Source organism: Typopeltis vanoorti, chromosome 22, assembly GCF_054136105.1.
Source record: "Typopeltis vanoorti isolate ZY-2024b chromosome 22, IOZ_Tvanoo_1.0, whole genome shotgun sequence".
NCBI lineage: Eukaryota > Metazoa > Arthropoda > Arachnida > Uropygi > Thelyphonidae > Typopeltis > Typopeltis vanoorti.
This window is the reverse complement of record NC_143570.1, coordinates 14,295,793-14,321,666: the sequence shown is the minus strand read 5'-3', so window position 1 is coordinate 14,321,666 and position 25,874 is coordinate 14,295,793. Positions and strand designations below refer to the sequence as shown.

The window sequence follows — 25,874 nt, the reverse complement described above, 5'->3', positions numbered from 1 at the left end:
ACAATGAAACTTCAAGTCGCAAATTAAGAAAAATGCTAGCTAAGATATGTTGATGATGTGTTCTCCATTTAGTCATATGGCAGACACTTTAGACTCCTTTACCTCAACAGTTAGCACCCACAGAATCTAGTTTTTATTATTATTATTATTATTATTATTATTCGGGCGACTCCAGGAGTCCTTAGACTCATCAAGGGAGGCCTTAAACATCATGTCCACACAACTATGCGATTACATTCTCACAGTATCTATCATACCTTGTCTTGAACTCGTTCACCGTCATAGCACCCACAACAGACTCTGGCAGCTTATTCCACTCATTTACCACTCTAAAAGTAAAGAACCCAGCTCTAACACCCCTGCTAACCACACTCTTGCCCAGCTTCCATAGGTGTCCCCTAGTTCTCCCACCACCAGTCCTGATCTCAAAAATATCCTCTGAATTAATCCTATAGAATCCCTTTAGCAATTTGAATGTCTCAATCATATCTCCCCTCCTCCGCCTATCAACTAGTTTCTGCAACCCACAAATCTTCAACCTGTTCTCATATGGTTCATTCCATAGACCTGTTATCATTTTAGTTTGGTATAGAAAAAAGAAAATAACAATAATCTGTCTTTTCTAGACACTCTAACCATATATCTTTCCAATGGCACTCTTTTTTTCTTAGTTTACAGATAACCTATCCTATCATCCCTCCCCCCCAATAATACTCTATCATAAAAACTATTGTTAACAGAGCCTCCAGCCACTGTTCCATTTAGACTTTCCTTACAGTTGAATTCTCCATTATTCACTGTACTTTCCTGTCCAATGGATATGATGCCAAAAAAGATTTGTGCACCTCAGAAAAAAAAATAGCTAGCACTTCAAAGATTTAAAGAAATATTTCTGCATTGCTTTCAAACCTCATATATATGAAGTTGGCTGCCTTTATTTGTTCTACTAAGGACCACGTCTCCCACCCTCTGTGCATGTGTGTTTATTGTTTAACTGTGCTTAACAATGAACAGAATGGCACCTGATCAGTCATAATTTACAAAAGATTATCCTATTGAATACCATTATGGTCATTAAATAACTGATTCCTGTTGCACTTAGAAATCTGGTTTGCTGAACGATGTCAGTGTATGTCGCATATTGTTGTCTCAGCTGTTTTGATGGTATTCCACAAGTTAGTTCCACTTATATCATGCAGAAGAAGTGTTATTAATTGACTTAAGGAATTCACAGCGTACAAGAGAATATAATTAAATTAAACTTTAATATATTACAAGTGGATTCAGGATTGGCTGTCCGATAGGTATCAGAGAGTTGTGTGTGTGGTGGGGCAGTTTCAAGGAAGCAGAGGGTTACATGTGGGGTCCCACAGGGCTCAGTACTGGAACCTATATTGATTAACCTTTATATCAGTGACACTGTCAGTGGATTGCAAGGGGATATTCAGTTGTTTGCAGATGCGAAGCTGGAAAGGATTCTTAGTAACAGTGCAGATGTGGTATCCCTGCAAGAGGATTTGAATAAGCTAGATAGATGGGCAAATGAATGGGGGTGTCGGTTTAATGCAGCAAAATGTAAGATCTTGAGGTTTGGGAAACATCGATGGGATGCTGCATGCTCTATGGGAAGAGTTATACTGGAGGAAGTAGGAGAGACAAGAGACCTGGGGTTGATGATTGATAGAAACCTGAAATTTAGGGGACATATTGCAAAGGTGGAGAAGGTGACACAGAGGATTGCTGCAATAATGAGGACACTGACCTGCAGAGATAAAAGGGTTATCATTCCATTGTATGAGACTCTGATCAGACCACACTTAGACTCTTGTTCTCAGATTTGGTCCCCAGGATTTGAAGGGGATAAATTAACTGTGGAAAGGGTTCAAAGGCAAATAAAAAAGATGGTTTCAGGACTGTACAATGTTAGTTATGAGGATCGGCTGAGGGAATGTGGACTGCAGAGTTTGGTGAATAGAAGAAGGAAAGGTGATATGATTGAGACTTTTTAACTGTTAAAAGGTGGTTACAGGGTTGACACTGAGGAGTTCTTTCGCTTGGTTGAACAGTGGGAAGGAGTGATGACAAGAGGCCATTCCTGGAAGTTACGAAAGGAAACCATGAGCAAGAGGGTGAGGAGTGGTTTCTTTGCATGGAGGGTGGTTGAACCATGGAATGCATTGCCTGATGGAGTGGTGAGAGTGAGAACGATCAATGAGTTTAAGGAATGATATGATAGACTTTGTGTTTCTTAGGAAGGACCTCCCACGATGAGTCTTTTGACTCCATGGAGGCCTGGATGATAATAATAATAATAATAATAATAATAATAATAATAATAATCATATATATTTCCAATATTTCGGCAACATCACGTTGCCATTTTCAAAGTAACTTACAATAAAGACATGTGCATGCAGGCACTACATACAGTAAATGAGGATGAAGCAGGAAGCTATTGTTTCTCCTAAAAGTCCTGATGGTGCCCCCTAGGTATTCTCGGCCGTTGGGCTGAAGGTCTCATGATGTATGTCCCCCAAACTTGGAGCAGTCTCATGCAACCAAATTTGTTGAGGTTTGGCATGTTTCTTAGGGCTGAGGCTGATTCCATGAAAAGTCTTTCAAACTTGAACTTGCTACGGTGTATTCTGTGGCGTGTATCCAGAGCATGGTCTGCAAGACCAGAGCAGCTATATTGGTGAAAACGGATGTAGACCTTGTGTTCTGAAATTCTGATATTCGCTGTTTTGCCAAAGTAGGACAGCTTACAGCTGCAAGGGACCTGGTATACACTTGTATACCAGGTCCCTTGTCATTTGAACAGGTAGGTCTAGGGGAAGTGGTTGGTCTTTAGTGGGGCGGATAAGGGATGCCAATTTTCTATATGGTCTCTAACGAGAGGTCAAGTTATGTTTTCTTAAGATTTTGGTAATTTTTCCCGAGGTGCCTTGGATGTAGGGAATGGTGATGGATTTAGAGTAATCCATCACCATTCCCTGTTGTGAAAGGTGAGAGGGTTGTGGTTTACTGGTTTCAATATTTTTTGGATTTTTTTTTTTGGGGGGGGGTAGTCATTGGCTGAGAAAGTTTTGAGGATGTGATTTAGTTCAGTGGTTAGGACATTGTCATTTGAACAGATTAGTTTAGCCCTGTTGTATAGTGTCTTAATAACTCCATATTGTTGTGAGGGGGGTGATGGGATTGTTGGTGAATGTATCTGCCTGTATGGGTGGGTTTTCTATAACAGAGAAAACCAAGATTCCATCAAGCTGGCGTGTGTCTAGGAAAGGGAGAATGTTGTTTTTTTCTTTCTCCAGGGTGAACTTGATTCTTGGGTGTTGGTTGTTTAAGTGTGTTAAGAAGGAGAGGAGTGTGTCAGAGCCATGTGGCCAAATAGCAAACACATCAGGAACGTAGCGAAGTCATATGGTTGGTTTTTGTGGGGCAAAGTTTAAGGCTTTCTCTTCAAAATCTCCATAAAGAAGGCCAAGGGTGGGGAGAGTGGTGAACCTATGGCTGTCCCCTCTATTTGTTTGTAGAATTTTCCCTTGCAAACGAAATAGCCTGAGTTCATTGTGAACTGAAATAGGGCTGAGATATCGGGAGGAAATTTAGCTTGAATTAGCTCTAATGTTTCTTTGGGACATTTGTGAATAAGGAGGATATGTCAAAACTGGCCATTATGTCAGTATGTTGGAGTGTAAGGTTTTCTATGCTGGCTTCGAAGTGGGCTGAGTTTTTTATGTTGGATGGTGTGTTGCCAGTATAGTGTGTGTGCGCTTTGGCCAAATGTTTAGCTAATTTGTATGTGGGGGAATCAATGCCATCTACTATGGGACGTAATGGCACATTTTCTTTATGTATTTTTGGGAGTCCATATATACGGGGGGGGGGCGTATAGAGTTAAACGATTTTAATTTGTTAGTAACTTCCAAAGTCCAAGAAGTGACCTTCTTAAGGAGCCTATGGAGTTTTCTAATTTACAAGTTGGTGGGATTGCATTCAGTGGGAAGGTAAGTAGCACGATCTAATAATAGAGCATTAAGCTTACCTCTGTAGTCCGTTTGGTCGAGTACTACTGTGCCGTTCCCCTTATCCACTCTGGTGATTACTATTTCTTTGTTTTTCTTCAATTCCTGCAGCGCTTTATATTCACTATTGGATATGTTGGTTTTTGGTGATCTTGCTTTGGTGAGAACACAAGCTACATCCAGTCTAATATTGTTGACGGTGTGGTATTGAAGGTGGCGGATCCCACGTTCGATCTGAATCATTGTATCCTCGGCCGGTATTTTCCTGGGAGCAGTGGTGAAGTTGTGGCCACGTGATAGTGCAATGAGTGCTGCAGGCTTCAATGTAACTGAAGAAAGGTTGACTACAGTGTTGGTTGGAAGTTTTGGTTCAGAGGTCGAGCTCTTTTTTAATTTCTCAAATTTCTTGATATGTTGACCCCTTATTTTTCAAATTCTTTATCTGCCGCAGTACATGAGACGTCGTATTAAAATAGACCAAAGCTCGTGATTTAATGTATTGGAAAGCTCTTCTTCAGGAAAGCTCTTGTCCCAAATTTGGGAGACATACATCATGAGACCTTCAGCCCAATGGCCAAGAATACCTACCCACTAGGGGGCACCATCAGGACTTTTAGGAGAAATGATAGCTTCCTGCTATAACCTCATTTACTGTATGTAGTGCCTGCGTGCACGTGTCTTTATTGTAAGTTCCTTTGAAAATGGCAATGTGACATTGCCGAAATATTGGAAATGTATATTAAATTTTAATTTAATTTATATTCTGTTGTACGTTGTGAATTCCTTAAGTCAATTAATAATTATGTATAACCAGCGTATAAGCCTTTCTACGAGAAAAAAGTGTTATTATGGTTTCGCAAGTCAAAACTGGCAGTGATATTGGGAGAAATTTGCATAAGTTGTTTTATTTGCTAGTTTGTTTTGTCCGATCTCTCTCTCTATCTAACACCATGGATGGTGATTCCCTAAATACTCCATGATATCATAAACAGAATGTGCAGGCATTCCATCATGTAGTATATACAGGGTGTCCCAAAATTCACGCAAGATTTAAATTTAGCGTCATTTGTGCGGTAAAGTGTTGCCAACGAGAAAAAAAAGACAGCATGACAGCTGACAGTTCAGGGTTATTAAAAATGGACCGCACACGAAAGAACAACACATTTTCATTGTTGAGCAATATAGCAATATTTTAAAAATAATGAAGGTTTGACAGCTACAGTCCGCAATTTTCGTACAAAATATGGTCGGAATAGTGATTTAACTTTATCAACTGTGAAAAGATTAATTAAAAAATTCGATGAAACTGGATCAATTAGTGATCTTATACACTCTGGCCGTCCTTCAACAAGTCGTTCAACAGAAAACATCGAAGCAGTTCGTGAGAGTGTTGCTGAGAGTCAAGGAACATCAATTCGGCACCATGGTCTTGAATTGGGCATTTCGAGAAGCTCTCTACAGCGTATTCTCACGAAAGATTTGCATCTTTATGCTTACAAAGTTCAATTGACTCAAGAACTGAAGCCTACTGACCACACACACACAGCGAAGAGAGTTCATTGAATGGATTATGGAACAACAACAAGTGGATGCTTATTTTTCGAACAAAATCATCTTCAGCGATGAAGGTCATTTTCATCTTGATGGCTTCGTTAATCGACAAAATTGTCGCATTTGGGGTTCAGAAAATCCACGAGTGATTGTTGAGAAACAAATGCATCCACAATGTGTCACTGTTTGATGCGGATTTTGGGCTGGAGGTATGATCGGTCCATTCTTCGAAGAAGAATGGATCTTCTTATTGCTGGTAAGGCAATAACAGTTAATGGTGCTCGCTATCGCGGCATGATAATCCAGTTTTTTTTATTGCCTAAATTGCAAGATATGGATGTGGATGACATGTGGTTTCAACAAGATGGTGCCACATTCCATACAGCCCGAGAAACAATTCAATTACTGCATGAGTCATTTCCTGGTAGTGCAATTTCCCGTTTTGGTGATCAGAATTGGCTGCCCAGATCATGTGACTTAACGCCGTTAGACTTTTTTCTTTGGGGTTTTTTTGAAGTCTAAGGTCAACAAGCCCATGACCACCCACGCCTTGAAGGGGAAAATTGAACGCTGTATCAACGAAATTCAGCCACATTTATGCAAAACGGTCATTGAAAATTTCGACAAAAGAGTGCGTATGTGCCAGCAAAGCCGTGGAAGCCATTTACCCGATATGCTATTCCATGCATAACCCTATACTCTATACTTTATGAATGAATAAGAAATCACAATTTTTAATTAAAAACCTGTGTTTTCTATCAGAATTACTTCTTCCGTGAATTTTGGGACACCCTGTATATCTGTTTCATTTCCAATAGCACATCTTCCAGTTTTTGTGATAGAAACTGTGAACTGTGAATGAGAGAATGATGATAGCTAATGCAATTGCTCATAAGGATGTAGGAAAATATTGCTAATTATTCCTGCTGAAATGTGCTGAATAGAAATGTGATAGAAACTGTGACCTGTGAATGAGAGAATGCTGATAGCTGATGCAGTTGCTCATAAGGATGTAGGAAAAGATTGCTAATTATGCCTGCTGAAACATGTAGGATGATATTACATTTGTTCTTTGGTTGGAAAGACCTTGATTGAAATCCTATTTAGGATGTGAAGAGCCTTTTATAAGGTCCTTCAACTAAAGATGGGTGATCCCAATAATATCAAACCAGCTGGAAAACACACATAATTAACAACCATAAGTCACTTAGCTAACGTGGCTGTCTCATAGCATTAATTGCTTTGAGTCACTTTCGATTTTTAGAATTGTGGAGAATAATCTCATTAAGTTCCGAATTTAAAATATCAAATATCAAGACTTGGTTCAAAATAAGTGTCATTAGTAGTGATCTTTTTTCTTTTCTTTTTTTTTTTTTTTAAATATTAACCTCAAGTAAGTCTTGCTTGCATCCATATTAATATTGTGAGCTCATTTATAATTTACTTTGACCTCTAAAGATAGGAATCAGTGTAATATTTTGTCTCATAAAGACCTAATTTCTTCAAAAATAAAATTACTCATGTTAATTAAATTTTTAACGAGTAGCTTACCATGATAAATATCTTTGTGTTATGTCCATATAAGGTGTAAATCTATTGATGAAGAGAAACATTAGGTATATTCATTTTAGGAATGTAAGAAAACACTTTTGAACTAAAATCATAATACAGTATTAGGAGCATTCATGAAGATACTTTATTACAGTGAAAACATTTTCAGCACCATGCATAACCAAAAAAAAATGTTGTTAATATAGACTTGTTTATTATCCTTCTTTATTATTATTATTATTTTTTAAATTTTTATCCTAATTCGAGTTTGATGTTTTTCCATTTCCTAAATATACAAAAACCTAGTTATGATTACAGGAAAAGAATATTCTATTTTATTGGAAAGTTATAAAGAAATAATAAAAGATAAGGAATATACAGATACATACTGCCAACTTTCTCTTTATTCATTGCAAATTTGGTTTTACATTTAAAGATATATTCATCTACTCATTTTCAGAACAAAAGCAGAAATTCAGTGTTCACATTACACAAGTTGTGAAGTCATCACATTTGATTATGACAGTGATATAGAGGAAATAAAGAGGTTATGGTTTCATTGTATAAGGCCTCATATGGATTACTGTATACAGATGTGGCTACCTGGTTTTCATATTGATGAGGGTATATTAGAAGGGTACAGAGGACATTAAGTAAGTTGGTAACTGGTCTTTGGAATGTGGGATGTGAAGATAGATTGAGGGAATTTGCAAAGCCTCATGAATAGGAGGAGGAAGATAGGGGATGAGATATTTAAGTTGGTAAGGGGTTGTTACTGGGTTAATGAGGAAAAATTTTTTTACAGAATTGGGAGAAGGAGTAGAACAAGAGGCCATCCCTGAAAACTGTATGAGGAAGGTGTGAACAAAGGAGTAAGGAGCAATTTCCTTGCATAGAGAGTGGTTCTTTCTTTCTCTTTTAGCTCTACAATCCTTTATAGGTTTTGGCTTACTTCACACTATTTTTCCATTCTACTCTATTCAGTGCAGTACTTTTCCAATTCTTAACTTTAAGAATTCCAAGGTCTTTCTCAACCTCATCTAATCATCTTTTTTTTTTTTAGGTCTTCTTCTTCTTTGTCCAATTATTTTCCATTTATGTATATTTTTAACTTTTCTACTTTCTTCCATCCTTTCTAAATTGCCCATCCATGCTATTCTTTTCTTAATAAATTAACGATATCTTCTCCATTTATTAATTCGTAAATTTCACTATTTGTTCTTATTCTCTAATTGTCGAAAATTTATTTTTCACTTGGTTAGACTATAATAAATTTAGTTTCATCCTTTATCCAAGGGTGAGCAAACAAAGTTTGCACCTGAAAATATCTTCAGGACTGAATATGGTATTGTACTATCTTACTTGGGTAAGGTAGTACAGCGCTGGGCAACTCGTAGCAAAGGTGGACCAAGCTAACAACACTCCTATCCCAGTATCTCCCATAATGCAAAACACATCTCCTTGCGGATATGTATAACGTTATGCATTAAGGGATTGGCCACTACCCAGACTAGTTTCGACCTTTATTGAGGTCTCTTCAGTGGGAGCCAGGCCCAGAGGTGGAGATACCAGGCAGAAGCAATAGCAAGGTCATCTCTACCTATAGGAGTTGCCAAAAGGTGTGCCATCTTTTTTTATTAAATTACTCTGGATTTAGAGAAAGATGTTGAAAGTTTATTTTTCACTTGGTTAGACTATAATAAATTTAGTTTAATCCTTTATCCAATTGTGAGCAAACAAAGTTTGTGCCTGAAAATATCTTCAGGACTAAATATGGTGTTGTACCACCTTATCCCAGTAAGGTAGTACAACACTTAACTGAGCCCATTAAGGTAGTACAACACCATATTCAGTCCTGAAGATATTTTCAGATGCAAACTTTGTTTGCTCACACTTGGATAAAGGATTAAACTAAATTTATTATAATCTCTAATTGTCATTCTTGTCTTTAATTGGTCCATAATTCTTAATTTAATAATTATAATCAATTATTAAATAATTAATAATTAATTATCATAATAATCATTATTTTCCTTTCAAAAATACTTAATCTATTCTCTTCTTTTTGGGGTAGGGTTCATGATTCACATCCATATGTTATTATTGGTCTAATAATCAGTCTGGTTGGCTGAATGGTTAGTGTATTCGCTCTCCAGCCAAAAGGCTGCAGGTTTGAATCCTGCTATGGACATGGATGTTTGTGATTGTCTGTGAAAATACCAGTGGTGGTGGTGGGCTGTGGATGGTGTTGGTTTAGATGATGATGGTAGTTGCAGTTCGTTGTAGTTGGTGGATTGAGTGGTGGAGAGACAGAGTTGTGGAGCAGGTACCCTCCCCTCGATGAGTCCCTTAGACTCCCTGGAGGTGTCGCCTAATAATAATAATTATACATTTTTAGTTTAGAATTCTTATCTACAACTTTACTACCCAATAATCCTTTATGCACATAATAGCATTTATTTCCAGCTATTATTCTATTATTTATTTCTTCCGCTATGTTATTCCTTATTATTATTAGGGATCCTAGATATTTAAAATGATTTACTGATTCAAAATTATAGCCATCTATAGTACATTTAGAGGCTATTCTATTTTCATTTCTTCCATATTGCACATATTTAGTTTTTTGTTCATTAATTTGTAAACCAACTTCTTTTGCATTTAAACCTAATTCTTTAAACTTACTTTCTAAATCTTTTTTGGTACAACTAATTATTGCAACATCATTTGTATATGCACAAATCTGTACAGATTTATTATTAATATAGCCTCTCATATTGAGTCTTCTTGTTATATGTTCAAGTGTCAAATTAAACAAACTTGCAGACAGTGCATCTCCCTGTCTCACTCTGGAACTTATTCCGAATGCTTCTGTTAACTCGCCTTGTATTTTAACCCTTGCCTTAGATCCTCCCAGTGCTGTTTCAATCATTCTAACCAATTTTTGTGGGATTCTCAATCTTTTAAGACTATTAATCATTTTTTGTCTATTTATTTTATCAAAATCCTGTTTAAAATCAATATATAAATTATATAATTCTATATTATATTCCATACATTTTTCGTGTATATTCTTTAACATAAATATATTATCAGTGGTAGATCTGTTTGGTCTGAAACCAGATTGGTAATCTCCTAAAATTTCTTCAGTATATGATTCTAATCTACTATTTATTAAACTTGATAAAATTTTCTATGTTACATATAGTGATGTGATTCCTCTATAATTGCTACAATTCAGTTTAACTTCCTTTTTATATATATTGGTTGAATCACTCCTATCTTCCATTCCTCTGGTAATTTTTCTTCATTCCACATCTCAATTATTTTCTTTCTTTATTCTAAATTCGCTCAAATTACTATCTTCATCTTCATTATCTTTAATTTTCTTCTTCTGACAACAATTCTTCAAAATACTCTTTCTATCTCTTCATGACTTCTTCTTTTTCAGTTATTTCCCCTTCTTTATTCCTGCATCCTATTATTTGAGGATTAAAATTTTGTGCTAGTGAATTAATTTTTTTATAGTATTTTCTTATTTCTTTGTTTTTATTATATTCACTTATTAACTCTATTTTCCTCTTCATCATCATCTCTTTTTTCTTTTGATTACATATCTATTTGCTTCCTTTCTCTTTTCTTGATATTTTTCTCTATTAGCTCTTGTATTTCTTTGTAAATAAATAAATAAATAAATAAAAAAAAATCTATATATATATATATATATATTTCTTTCTCGCTTTATTTTTAATTTCTATTGCTTTCCTGCATTCATCATCAAACTATTCCCTTTTTATTCTTTTATCTCCCTATTATTTCTTCTGCTGCATTTATAATTTTTTTTAAATTATATCTGTGAGAGTCAACATGAATTTGTGAAAGAGCGCTCTTGTTTTAGCAATATGCTAGCCTTTTATAATAAAGTTACAAGAACATTAGATGAGGGAAAGGCATATACTTCAATTTTCTTAGACTTAGCGAAGGCATTTGACAGGGTGCCACATGATAAGCTGATATTTAAGTTGCATCACATGGGTCTGGATGTCAGATTGGTCAACTGAATTCAGGATTGGCTGTCTGATAGGTATCAGAGAGAGTTGTGTATGGTGGAGCAGTTTGAAGGAGGCAAGGGTTACAAGTTGGGTCCCACAGGGCTCAGTACTAGGACTTATATTGTTTAACCTTTATATCAATGACATTGCCAGTGGACTGCAAGGGGATATTCAGTTGTTTGAGGATGATGCGAAGCTAGGAAGGATTATTAGTAATAGTGCAGATGTGGTAGCCCTGCAAGAGGATTTGAATAAGCTAGATAGATGGGCAAATGAATGGGGGTCTCAGTTTAATGCAGCAAAATGTAAGGTCTTGAGGTTTGGGATACTGCATTCTCTGTGGGAGGAGTTATACTGCAGGAAGTAGGGGAGACAAGAGATCTGGGGTTGATGATTGATAGAAACCTGAAATTTAGAGGACATATTGCAAAGGTGATGAAGGTAACACAGAGGATTGTTGCAATTATGAGAAGGACACTGACCTGCAGAGATAAAAGGGTTATCATTCCGTTGTATAAGTCTCTGATCAGACCACACTTAGACTATTGTTCTCAGATTTGGTCCTCAGGATTTGAAGGGGATAAATTAACTGTGGAAAGGATACAAAGACGGATGACAAAGATGGTTTCAGGACTGTACAAGGATAGTTATGAGGATCGGCTGAGAGAATGTGGACTGCAGAGTTTGGTGGATAGAAGAAGGAGAGGTGATATGATTGAGACTTTTAAACTGTTGAGAGGTGGTTACAGGGTTGACACTGGGGAGTTTTTCGCTTGGTTGAACAGCGGGAAGGAGTGATGACAAGAGGCCATCCCTGGAAGTTGCGAAAGAAAACTGTGATCAAGAGGGTGAGGAGGGGTTTCTTTGCATGGAGGGTGGTTGAACCGTGGAATGCCTTGCCTGATTCAGTGGCGAGCGTGAGAATGGTCAATGAGTTTAAGGAGTGGTATGATAGACTTTGTGTTTCTTGGGGGGGGGGGGAGACCTCCCCTCGATGAATCTTGACAGACTTTATGACCTCACATGATGAGTCTTTTGACTCCATGGAGGCCTGAATAATAATAATAATTATTATTTTGATTTTCAAATTCTTTAATGTCTTATTCTATTTTTGCTTTGTATAATTTAATAGTCTCTTTATTATTATTATGTGACACCTCCGTGGAGTCCAAAGACTCGTCAAGGGAGGGCACCTGCTCTACAGCTCTCTGTCTCCACCAACTACAACTAACCACAACTACACCAACACCATCTATCGCCCACCACCACTGGTATTTCCACAGACAATCACAAACATCCATGCCAACGGCAGGATTCAAACCTGCATCCTTTTGGCTGGAGACTGGATGTGCTAACCACTCAGCCAACCAGGCTGGCTAATTATTTGTCAAAGCTTTAGTATTTCATTTCTCAATTCTTTCTGATTTCCTTCTATTATTATTGATATTCTTTGTCTCAATTTTGCACCAACCAACATGTGGTCAGAGTCATAGTTTGCACCCTCTAAATGCTCTTACATCAATGATTGATGTTACCCATCTTTTAGAAATCAAGACATGATCTGTCTGATTACACTCATTAGTAGCTGGAATAATCCATGTTCCTAAATTATTATTATTATTATTATTATCCAGGCTTCCACAGAGTCAATAGACTTATCATGGGAGGTCCTTCCTAAGAAACACAAAGTCTGTCAAGACTCATCGAGGGGAGGTCCCCCCCCCCCCCCCCAAGAAACACAAAGTCTATCATACCACTCCTTAAACTCATTGACCGTTCTCACTCTCACCACTCCATCAGGCAATGCATTCCATGGTTCAACCACCCTCCATAAAAAGAAACCACTCCTCACTCTCTTTTATGTAGAAAGTTTGTGCTCATTACTCTTAATTTATTAGATGTTGCAAATTGAGCAACTCTATTACCATTATCACTAGTTTGTTCATGTAGACTATATCTTCCAAACATCTCTTTATATATATCTTCCTTTCCTAATTTAATGTTAAAGTCTCCTAATACAATTATAGCATCATTTTTTGGTATGCCTTCACATGCATTTTGTAAATCATCATAAAATTCTTCAATAATTTTTTCATTAGCTTTCTCAATTGGAGCATAAACATTTATAAATATATTGTTATGAAATTTACTTTAATACATTCTTTACATATTCTTTCATTTATTGGTGTAAATCCTAATATTCATTTGTGGACCTTTTTTGTTATAATAAAACCAACTCCTTGCTTTATAGGACCACTGAAGTATAACTTATAATCTTTTTTATTAATTATTCCTTGTCCTTTCCATCTTATTTCCTGTAAGGCTGTGATATCCATACCATATTTGAATAATTCTTCTGCTACATTTGCATTTTACCAGTCTGTAATAATGTCTAACATTCCATGTTCTGATTTTCATAATATTCCTCGCTAATCTTTTCCTTTGTATACGTCGTTTCCATAATGTCAGTCCGGTTTCATATTGTTTAGCCTTCGCAACAAAATATTTTTTATAGGAATGGGTTGTTAGCTCATTGCCAAACCCTCCTCCTTTATCTTGGCTTGGGCCTGGCAACAGTATCGTTGAGCTACTCAATCCACCCATCAAATACTGCAGGCAGAATTATGGAGAGTAGTTGGTTAGTAGAATACAATGCCTCAAATGCAGATACATGGAATGAATTTGTTCACAGTTTGATGAACTTTATGTGACAATTGATTTCATGGAGGTCAGGTGTTAATAATAATAGCATTCTAAAATGCAACTATTCCAGCATATGGTTTGAGATTTAATTTTCAGATATAGGTTTTACTTATTGTCATCATCAGTTTGTTTTTTTATGTTTTTATTTCTGTGAAATCCACTCATGAAAGTTGTACACATATACCAACACTGGTATGACAGGTAGGCTAAGGGTTAGGTAATCCAAAAACTATGCTCTTGACACTAAACATGGAGCTTTTTTCAAGCTCCATACCTCCAGTAAGCAGGATAGTTTTAGCAGAATATTGACATTTACAAACATCCATGTGGCCCATGGTGGGATCGAAATCTACAGCCTGTTTGAAGAGTAGGTATATTATCCAATGGGCCAATCAGGCCAGAAGAATCAATATTTTACTGGCCTGACAGCTTTTTCTTGAACTGTCAGAGACCAGACAGTAACCTTAAGAGGGCAAGGACCTTCTTTTCAGTGTGCCTTCAAGGTGTATATGGGATGCTCTGCTAGTAAGACATGATTAAGTTTACATTATTACTAACTTCAGAATAACACTTTTCTTCTAAATTAGTCTGTTATTTTTTAGATCTACAATATTATCAGATCTTATATTTCAGTCTTTGAATGCACTTCTAATTTCATTATCTACCTAAATCATGCTCTTCCTATGGATCTTTTTTTTTGCCATTCTGGTATTAAACACTCATTTTGTCAATCCCCCCCCCCCTCCCCATTCTGTTTAAATGACACATCATGGATTAGCTTCATTTCATATTTTTGAATGCTAACAATATCAAGTTCTTTCATAATATTTTCATTTTTCATATGATTTGACACTCATAGCACAATCACATGAAAAATCACTTCCCTAATATTTTTCATAAAAATTAGAGAGTGATTTTCTTCTTTTGTTTCTAACTGAATTCTCAGATCCATAATTTAAAATTGGTTTGAACATGGTCTTGTATATTGCTAGTTTTTTTCTAATTTATCTCATATTCGATATACATTTATTCACCTGATTGCCCACCATACCAGCTTTGCTTATTTTGTTGTTTATTTTGATATTTAACTTGCCATCTTCAGTAAAAAATTGTTCCTGAATAGCTGAAATATTTGACTTAGGTTATCCATTAAGAATATATAGTGTGTTCTATGTTTCTGCCTATTTTCAGTTTGTTTTTTTATTGCCAATTTTCATGTCATATTTATTACAGTTTAGTTAACCAATTTCAAAGACTTGTGCTAGCTTTATTTATAAGAGCCAGGCAGAAACCTTATAAGGTCAGGAATCTTCTTTTCACTGTACCCTCAAGGGGTGTTTAGGATACTGTACCAGTACATGCTAGCAGTAAATGCTGCCATGCTACTCTGCATGCTAGCAAAAGAGAAAAGTGAACGTATTGCCATTGTATGATAGAAGTGTATTGACAAGGAGGACTGTGATTGCAAATGAATCGATACGTAGATTATGCAGAAGGAATAATGTGGAGTTTGTGAATGTGTCGACATATAAGGTTTGCACTTGAATAGATTTGGTTTGGATTTGGAAAAAGTGCTGCTTAATGGAATGAGACTGGATGTGCAAAATTAAGGAAATTAGAGCTGTTGAGGGAAGCAGGTGAGTGAATGAGTGTGCAAGTACCAATGAGGCAAGTGTGAACATAAAATATTCAATATGCTACCACAGGTAACAAATCAGAATGGCTAATTCAAAGTGTAAGGGTATTAGGGAAATTAGAGCTTTTGAAGGGAGCAGGTGAGTGAATGAGTGTGCAGATACTGAAGCAGGTGTGTGTGTGAAAATGTTGAATATGGTCAGGTAAAAAATCAGAATGGCTAATTCAAAGTGTAAGGGTAGTTGTGGATCTAGCAGTGATTATTATTGGGGGTGGGCTTCAACTATTGGGAACATAGATTGGAAGGAGAAAAGGACACATTATGGAGGGGAGGAAGGAAATGGAATTTATGCAGCACTAAGGAATAATTACCTGAAGCAGTATGTGATGGAAGGTACAGGGATTTGATAGTGCTGGATTTAGTAATTGCATCAGAGGATCTGTCTGTAACCAAGGTGGTTATGTTGCCACCAGTTGGTGAGATGGATCATGTGGTCTTGACCTGGAAGGTGGCTAAACATGTGGAATTTTCTGTGAAATTACAGAACTGGTAATTATGGCCATCTTAGAAGACTGCTTGGAACATTGTCAGTATAAGACACTTCAAGGTTTGGTTGTTCATAATGTATGGTTTGAAATGGTAAACGGTTTCTTGAAAGAAGAACCCTTTAATAGCAGACTGCATATCTAGAGTCAGAAGGATAAATTAACCACCTTGGTTAATGGATAAGTAGCATCATTAAGCAGGAGTTGCAAAAATAGAAAAGTTTGTGGAAGGAATTTGAAGAGAAAGGTGATCATAATCAGTACAAAGCAAAGGCCAGAAGGTGACCATTATGGTACAGAAGGCAGAATCAGAGTACAAGAGGATATTAGTAGTGAAAGCCACGAAAGCCAGTTAAAGAATCAAAGAGAAAGCCAAAGGAAATCCAAAAGAATTCATTCAGTATGTAGCAGGTAAAAGGAAGAATAATTATGGTAAATCATTTTGATGAATGCAAATGATAAAGAAGCAGATGAATGGCTGAATCACTGAGTGTTCATTTTGCTAAGCGTCATCCATGTGAGGATATTGCAGTAACAAGTGAGATTGGGACTGATGTCACAATAGCAGTAGATGAACTGGAGGTGCATAAGATATATTACAGACCCTTGAAAAGAACTGTTGAAAATAACAGTAACTTGTAAGAAAAAAAGTTATTCTTCCTCATTATAAGGCTTTCATAAGACCACATCTAGACTACTGTATGTAGATATACCTAGGGTCTGAGGAGTTTAGAAAATAGCTGAAATGATCAAGCAGGAAATGAGGATGGTAACTCTTCTATGGAATGTGCTCTTTAAAGTTTGAGAACAGACAGAGAGAGGACATATGATAGAAATATACAAGTTAGTAGGGATCTTACATTATAGATACACATGTAACTCTGGCAAGTGCAGACAGAAATTAGGTTAATGCCTGAAAACTGACTAAAGGTGTAGTTAGGAAGCATGTGAGGTTGAAGTTCTTGTAGCATATTGTATGTGGAATATGCTACCATTAGAAGTTGCAAGTGCATTTTAATTATAACTATTCATGACAAATTGTTCTGGAGGCTATTCAAAGAGCTTAGAAATTGTAGAAAGTATACTGTAAAAGGAACATAAAAACTGAAGATAAGGTTATTATGGATGTCTAGATAATTACTTTGAAATGTTTAATGAGATAAGCAATGACAAAACTCACTTGATATAAAATTTAAGTGAAATGCAGTAATGATTTTATATCAACACATCGGGTAGTAGTGCGATGGCATGCAACTGGAATTGCATGCTCAAATAAATGCTCAAATATGGAGTATAATAGATTTACAATGGTTATGCTGCATGATTCAGAAGGACTGATCAGAAGTTTGAATTCCATATGATTGGAGTTAAGCTTATTGTGGTCATCTGTATAAAGGGGGGGGGGGAAATAAACCAATGTAAAGATTAGAATAGGAATTCTCCATTTAGTGTTCCAGGTAAGGTTTATACAAGCATGCTTGAGAAGATGCTGAGAAATTGTTGAAATGAAACTTGGGAAACACTTTACTTTGGAACGTGTGATCTTGACCTAAGAGATTGCCAGACATGCAGAATTTTCTCTTAAGAAGGGATATGTATATGGAACTAGAACTACAGAGCAGATAATTGTAACAAACTGTGTCATCAGAGCACGCATTGCATAAAAATTTTGTAGGGAAAAAATAGCAGAAATTGTGGAAGATATATAATCAGGCGAACACCAAACCCATAAACAGTACAAGGAATAATGGTGACATGTATGGAAAGCCAAATCTAATTATGAGGGAAAACTAGCTAATGAGGCCAAAAGGAATCCCAAAGAGTTCTTTCACTGTGTGGCAAGTAAAAGGAAGAATGACTATGGAAGGATGACTCGAATGATTAATTATGGAAGGATGACAGAAGCAAACAAAATAGTTGAGTTACTGAGTGATCATTTTCCAAGTGTGTTATGTACATTAAGGGAATTTGCAGAGGAGCTCATGCCCTTGACTTGGTTGTTCAACAGGTGTCTGGCAACAGGAATTGTCCCAGAGAAGTGAAAGAAAAAAATGTACATGTCATTGCATAAGAGAGAGAGAGAATCCATATCAGTAGTGTCAAGCTGTAGGCAAATGTGTATATCAAATGTAGTGGTGCAAGTGTTAGAGAGGCTGGTTAAAGACGGAATACAGACCTGGATTGATGGGAATGGAAATCTTTCGAGAGAGAGCAGAATAGATTTGTTAAGGGGATGTCATGCTTTAGTAATTTGGGTACATTTTATAATAGTGTAACTAGCGTATTAGCCAGGTTAGATGCTTATATAGTGATTTATCTGGATTTTGCTAAAGCATTTGATCAAGTACTACATGATAAACTAATGCCATCAACATTGAACTGGATGGGGATGGACAATCATTTGGTAGATTGGTTCCAGGGATGGTTGATTAATAGGAGCCAGTAAGTTGGGTATGGAGGTTGTAGCATTGCTAAGTGAAATTATGCACTTTGGCCAGAAAATCTGGCATGAGGTTTACAATAGTGGAGGAACTTGCTTTAGGAGCAGGCAAGGGATTTGGAGATCCTGGCACGTAGGGAACTGAAGTTCAGAGAACACACCATGAAAGTTGTAAGGGTTATCAAGGAGATTACTTACTATAATGTAAAAACACTGACATGTATGGTTAAGGAGGTGATAGTTTCGCTGTATAGGGTTCTAATTAGGCCTCATTGGATTTCTGTGCACAGATCTGGTTACTTGGCTATATTGGCCATAAGAAAACATGGAGAGAGAGAAAGAGCTCATGCAGATAACTAAGACTGTCTCTGGATTACTGATTATGAGAACAGATTGATGGAATGTAGTTTTCAGAGCTTGGCAGATAGGAGGAGGGTGATATGATTGGCCATTTAAGTTGGTGAGCCTATCAAATACAGGATGATCAAAATTAAAGTATCCTGTTTAACACCTTGTGGAGTGTCATCTAGTGATCCAAATGCTACGAAAATTTGTAGGAATACATTGTGCATCATGCAGAAGTAGTATCTGAGGAGGAAAAAAGTAGTTCGAAAATTCACTGCAGTGCACTGTATGATGTACTGAATGTAAACATAGTAATTTTTCTGTGTAAGGAGGAGGAAAGTGACACAAGCATAACACATTTTTATTCATTTCCATTATGCATTCACAGGCCGTACTGTTCAATGTGCTGCCCTTCCTAGTGTGCCACAAACTGCATCCTTTGAACAGTGTGTTCAACGGCAGAAAGCAGTCAGTCGGGACTGATGTTGCGCATGCTGGCAAGTTATCAGAATGATCCCGATAAACTCTGAGAAATCTCCAGAGCCAGAAGTCACAGGGGGATCAATCAGGTGAACAAGGCTGCCATGCAGTGGGGGGAAACACGGCTGATCACTCTGGCTTCCATGAACTGTTCTCGAAGAACCTTCTGTACAGATTAGCTGATGGGTGGAGGGATCCCATGCTGCGTGAAATGATTGAATCCATGCACAGGCACTGCTGTAGCTGTGGCACAACAAAATTATTTATCATATTGCAGTAACCGAGCAGGTCACATGATCCAAATGGCAAATGTCCTCAAAGAAGAATGGTCCAATGATAAATGAAACTGTAAATCTCCACCAGACAATAACTTTGGATGAATGCAAATTTGCTGGATTTCATGCTGGTTTTTCATTTCCATACCCAGCAATTGTGGGCTCACAGCTCTGTTACAGCACTTTTTTATGGCAGGAGTCATACAGAGTGTAATTTAGACAGTTAAGATGCACTGTAGTTGGTTTAGCAGAAATTTGAGGTTCAGTCAGAAACAGAACATCAGGTTTGGTTGACTGATGATGATGATGTATGTCATTTAAGTTACTGTTGATACCACAGATAATACAGAATTCGCTGTATAAAAGCTTTTATCAGACAAAGTGCTCTAAGTAACAAGTTCTTATGTTCATAAGTATTTTAGCTCATCATGTTGGAGGTTTAATGGAATATTTACAGCACTAGGAAAGGATTAAAAACTAATTTTAATACTTCCAATATTTTGTCTCAGTCACTGAGACATTTTCAGGGATTACAAATAACCCTTGTAACACACACACACACACACACACACACACACACACACACACACACACACACACACACACACACACACACACACACACACACAAAATGGCATAATACTAAATGAAACACGTCGGTGACTCTTAAAGTCCTATCTAGGTGGTGCCCTCTATGCACGTTTATAGGTAGCCTAGGATGTAAAATGGGACTCTAACAATTATTGTTTCCCAAAATTTGGGAAGTTGTATGCATCTGTATTTATTTAAATTCAGTTGATTTCTGAGTGCAGGTGCAGATTCTAAAAACAGTCTTTCCTTTTAAAATTTACTATGGTGGAGCACGGTGATTTTTAGAATCTGTAGTGGCATTCAGAAATCAAAACCGAATTTAAATAAATACAGATGCATAAAATTGAAATTTGGGAAACAATAATTGTCAGAGGTCCCACTTTACATCCTAGACCACCTACAAACACTCATAGAGGGCACACCACCTAGATAGATGTTTCATTTAATATTGTGTTGCCTTTGTGTGTGTGTGTGTGTGTGTGTGTGTGTATTACAAGAGTTATTTGTAATCCCTGAAGATGTCTCAGTGACTGAGACAAAATATTGGAAGCATTAAAATTAGTTTTTAATCCTTTTCTAGTGCTGTAAATATTCCATTAAACCTTCAATGTGATGCTCTTCCAGCATTTAAGCCATAACACTTGGAAGTATTTTAGCTGCTTATGAATTTGAATTGCATTTGAATGAGGAAGGACAAAGGTATCTGGAAAGATTGCTGTTTTCTGAACAAGTCAGTGTGTCAATGCAGGGAAACTAGAATTCCCAGGGTGGATAGTAGCAGGGGGTGGCCTCTTGTGGGAATGGGTGCTTGGGAGAAGGGGGACGACATTAGATAACACTGAGTCCAGTGGGGTCGAGAGAGGACAATGATAGGTATAGAAGCAGTGACATTTTTATGCTCTATACTATGTCAGGAGTATCCAAAATAAAGGAGATGAATTTTTGGTGCTGATAGCATCATCCTGGCCAAAGATCATTGGGATTATTGGCATTTTTCAGCAGGATAAGAAAGGAAAACATGGTGGTGGAGTACTGCTTATGATAAGTGATGACTTATGTCCTCTAAGAGTAGAGGTTTTGGAAGGCAGTGACACTAATGGTTTTGAAAGCATATGGTGTGAGATAGAAGTGGCCAAGACAGGATATTTAGTGGGGTGTTGCTATAAACCAGGGAGCACAGAGGGTGGGGAGCAGGAGATGTTTAGGTAGTTGAGCTTGGCAAGTGCACGAAGAATGATTGTTATGGGAGATTTTAACTACAGCAGTATAAGCTGGGAAGAGGAAAATGCATGTAGTAATAAGGGGATGGAATTTCTAGAATTCTTGAGGGACAAATGTCTTAGGCAACATGTAATAGAGGGAACAAGAGGTTCAAGAATTTTGGATTTGGTCATAGCATCAGAAGAGCTGATAATAAGTGAGATGACATCTCTCCCACCAGTTGGAGAGAGTGACCATGTGGTTTTGACTTGGAAGATGAATAGACATGCAGGTGTATCAAAGAAAAGGGAACATATGTGGAATTATAAAGCAGGTGATTATAATAGTCTTAGGTATCAACTAGGGGCAGTTCCATGGAGGGAGAATTGGAAGGCCAGTATATCATTAGTGCTTGGGAAATTGTGAAAGGATATTTGTTAGCAGCAATAGTAAGCTGCATTCCACAAGTGAAGAAGCGGACCCAATTTGGTGTAAAGTGGATGACATACAGTATCAAACAGGAACTGCAGTTGAAAGAGATTATGGAAGAGATATAAGGAGAGAGGTGGAGGGCAGATACACGAAGAATATAAGACGCAGGCCAGGAGAGTGATTAGTATGGTGAGGAAGGCAAAACTGGAATATGAGAAGAGATTGACACTAAGATCCAAAGAAAATCCTAGGGAATTTTTTAGCTATGTGGCCAGTAGGAGGAGAAATGATTGTGGAAGAATGACACTGCGGGATATAAATGGGAATAGAGTGACTGATGCAGAGGACATAGTGGAGTTGTTCAATGAGCACTTTATTGGAGTATTTCATCCCGGAGAAGAAATTTTTAATACTAGAGGGATAGGGAAGGTTCAGGGTTTAGAGGTTCTAGAGGAGAGTGTGTTCCAAATACTGAGTACTCTGGATATCAGTAAAGCTGTGGGACTGGATGGTATTTCACCATGGGTTTTGAGAGAATGTGCTAAAGAACTGACAGCTCCGTTGACCTGGCTCTTCAATAAAAATCTGCCTGTGGGAAAGGTACTCAAGGAATGGACGGAAGGTAAGATAGTGCCGCTGCACAAGGGTGGTAGCAGACTGGAAGTATCTAATTATAGGCCAGTTTGTGTATCATCAGTAGTTGTTAATGTCTTGGAGAAATTAGTGAGGGACTATATACCGCATTGGACAGATGAAGGTAATGTTATCTGTGAGAATCAACATAGATTTGTTAAGGGGTGCTCTTGCTTTAGTAATATGATTGCCTTTTATAATAAAGTGACAAGAGCAGTTGATGAGGGAAAGGCATATACTGCCATTTTTTTAGATTTTGCAAAGATATTTGACAGGTTGCCGCATGATAAGCTAATATTTAAGTTGCAGCACATGGGTTTAGATGTCAGGTTAGTCAGCTGGATTCAGGATTGGCTGTCTGATAGGTATCAGAGAGTTGTGTATGGTAGGGCAATATCAAGGAGGCAGAAGGTTAAAAGGTGTTCCACAGGGCTCGGTACTGGGACCCATATTGTTCAACCTTTATATCAATGACATTTTCAATGGATTGCAAGGGGATATTCAGTTGTTTGCTGATGATGTGAACCTTTGGGAAGGGTTATCAGTAATAGTGCAGATGTGGCAGCCCTGCAAGAGGATTTGAATAAACTAGACAGATGGGCAAATAAATGGGGGTGTCGGTTTAATGCACAAAATGTAGTCTTGAAGTTTGGGAACCATCGATGGGAGGATGCATACTCGATTGGTGGAGCTACACTGGAAGAAGTAGGGGGAGACAAGAGATCTGGGGGTGATGATTGATAGAAAACTGAAATTCAGGGAGCATATTGCAAAGGTGGTGAAGGTAACCCAGAGGATTGCTGCAATACTGAGAAAGACACTGACCCGCAGAGATAAAAGAGTTATCATTCCATTGTATAAGACCCTGATCAGACCACACCTTAAATTATTGTCCTCAGGTTTGGTCCTCAGGATTTGAAGGGGGATAAATTAACTGTGGAAACGGTACTATGGCGGATAACAAAGATGGTTTCAGGACTGTACAATGATAGTTATGAGGATCGGCTGAGGGAATGTGGACTGCAGAGTTTGGTGGATAGAAGAAGGAGAGGTGATATGAGTGAGACTTTTAAACTGTTGAGAGGCAATTACAGGGGAGTTCTTTTGTTTGGTCGAACAGCAGGAAGGAGTGATGACAAGGGGCCATCCCTGGAAGTTACGAAAGGAGGCTGTGAGGATGAGGAGTGGTTTCTTTGCATGGTTGAATCGTGGAATGCATTGCCTGAGAGAGTGGTTAGAGCAGGAACGATCAATGGGTTCAAGGAGTGGTATGATAAACTTTGTGTTTCCTAAAAATGACCTCCCACGATGAGCCTTTTGACTCCATGGAGGCCTGGATAATAATAATAATTATTATTATTATCAGCAGCTAGTTGATATGTGATGAAACGTTTTAGACTTTGATTTCCTTGGCATAAAATTTTCTTTCATGTTTTTGTAGTTTGGCTAAAATGTATTAACACAGAGACTATTAATTAAAAGTATTTCAGCCCTTTGTTTTCTTTATTTTAAATACTGTTCTTGAGAGGATGTTTCTTATGATCAGTCAGAATTGATCATAAGGAAAATCCAAAGAGATTTGATATTTTTATAAAATAATAATAATAAAAAAAGTTGCTAATCTCTTTGGATCTTATGATCAGTTTTCTTGAAAAGCAGTTAATGTCAGCTGCCAGGTTTTTAGCCATTGTCAACTGCTTGTGATGCTATGCCTATCAGTGTATTAGTATTGTTCAAATTTTTAAATTGAATAAACAGTATATAAGAATAAAAGAAATATATTATAAATGAATTACTTTAAGATTCATATTTAATTAAAATAGGTCATCCATCGTCTTCCTGTTGGTAATTATGGTGATGAATTACACCATACAGGTTGGAATGCTTGTAGTAGTTGTCATCAAGACAGTGCCAAGTGCCGCAACAGGTTAATTATGCCTTCATTAAATAGTGACCGCATTTATGTTGTTGATACAGGTACAAACCCACGTGCTCCTTGTCTTTTTAAGGTATTGTATTTCAATCATCTGTAATGATATATGTTATATATTTAATTTTTTTTATGAACGTAATATTTATTATGTACATTTATTATATTACATAATGATGAAAAGAAGGTAGCATGAAGGGATTTCCAAGACAAAGGTTGAAATAATAACAGAGTAGTCATTATCTCAGGAGTAGCAGTTAAGGTATTGCCAAAAAAAAAAAAAAAAAGTAATTGGTGCAAACTTTGTCCAAAATTCAGGAATAGGTAGATAAGGATATGACAACTCAGTGGGAACAGCTGGGATTTGTAAAGAGGAGTTTTTTCTTAGTAATTTTCTTATTTTCCATAATAAAGCAACATTTGCATTTGATAAGGAAAATGGCTGTATACTGATGTTGCTTTAATTTACAAAGGCATTTAGATATTAAGCTGGTGTTAAGGTATGACAAAGATGGGTGATAGACAGAGGATTAAACTAAATTTATTATAGTCTAACCAAGTGGGAAAAAACTTCCAACATCTTTCTCTAATCCAGAGTTATTTAATAATAAGGTGAGACACCCTTTGGCAACTTGTATAGGTAAATATGACTTATCCATTACTTCCACCTTAGTATCACCACCTCTGGGTCTGGCTCCCACTGATGAGACCTCAATAAAGGTTGAAACCGGTCTGGGTAGTGGCCCTTCCTTTAATGCATAGCATTATACATGTCCGCAAGGAGATGAGCTTTGCATTATGGGAGATACTAAGACAAGTGATGAGAGCTTAGTCCACCTTTACCACAAGTTGACTCAGTCCTGAAGATACTTCAGGCACAAACTTTGTTTGCTTACACTTGGATAAAGGATTAAACTAAATTTATTATAATTATTTACTATTGCCCTGCCAGTTAATATCAAATTGAGAGAGTAAATAAAGGGAGATGTAAAATTTCTGTAGAATGATTTGAACTGATTAACATGAAAAATTGATTTGTAAGCTGGCATAAGTAAATGAATAACAACTAAGTTTGGATTTATTACTTATGTGAGGCTCTATATAACATAGAATTTTTGCCTTAGTGTCTTGAGCATCTTCAGGGTGATGTTCAAGTTAAACAAACAGCAGAGAAAACTGAATGGAAGGCTCAACAGTGAAAACACATGAGCTAATAATAACATATGATATACTTGTTTAATTTGAAAATTATACTGAAATTCCAATAAGTAGGACAAAAATTCAATGTTAAATCAAGTCTTACATAAACAGTAAATCCATACTTAGTCAAATATTGCATATTTATTTCAACAGATTGACATTCTAGGTAAAGTGTACTGGTACTAGTATTTTATTTGAAAGCATGCAGATTATATTTCTTTGGAAATACGAAAGGTAGGGAGGGGGAGGAAGACTCTTCCAGAAGACAACACTAGAAAGAAT

At 37.0% G+C, this 25,874-nt stretch overlaps 1 protein-coding gene across 1 annotated transcript in view; it reads left to right on the top strand.

Annotated features, from left to right (window-relative positions):
* The window catches only part of LOC150094173 (methanethiol oxidase), a 200,585-nt gene that overhangs the window by 23,498 nt on the left and 151,213 nt on the right, over window positions 1-25,874 (top strand). Inside the window, exon 3 of the mRNA XM_090411743.1 lies at window positions 24,286-24,471. Within this exon, the coding sequence (XP_090267869.1) occupies window positions 24,286-24,471 (186 nt within the window). The remainder of the gene's footprint in view (window positions 1-24,285; window positions 24,472-25,874) is intronic.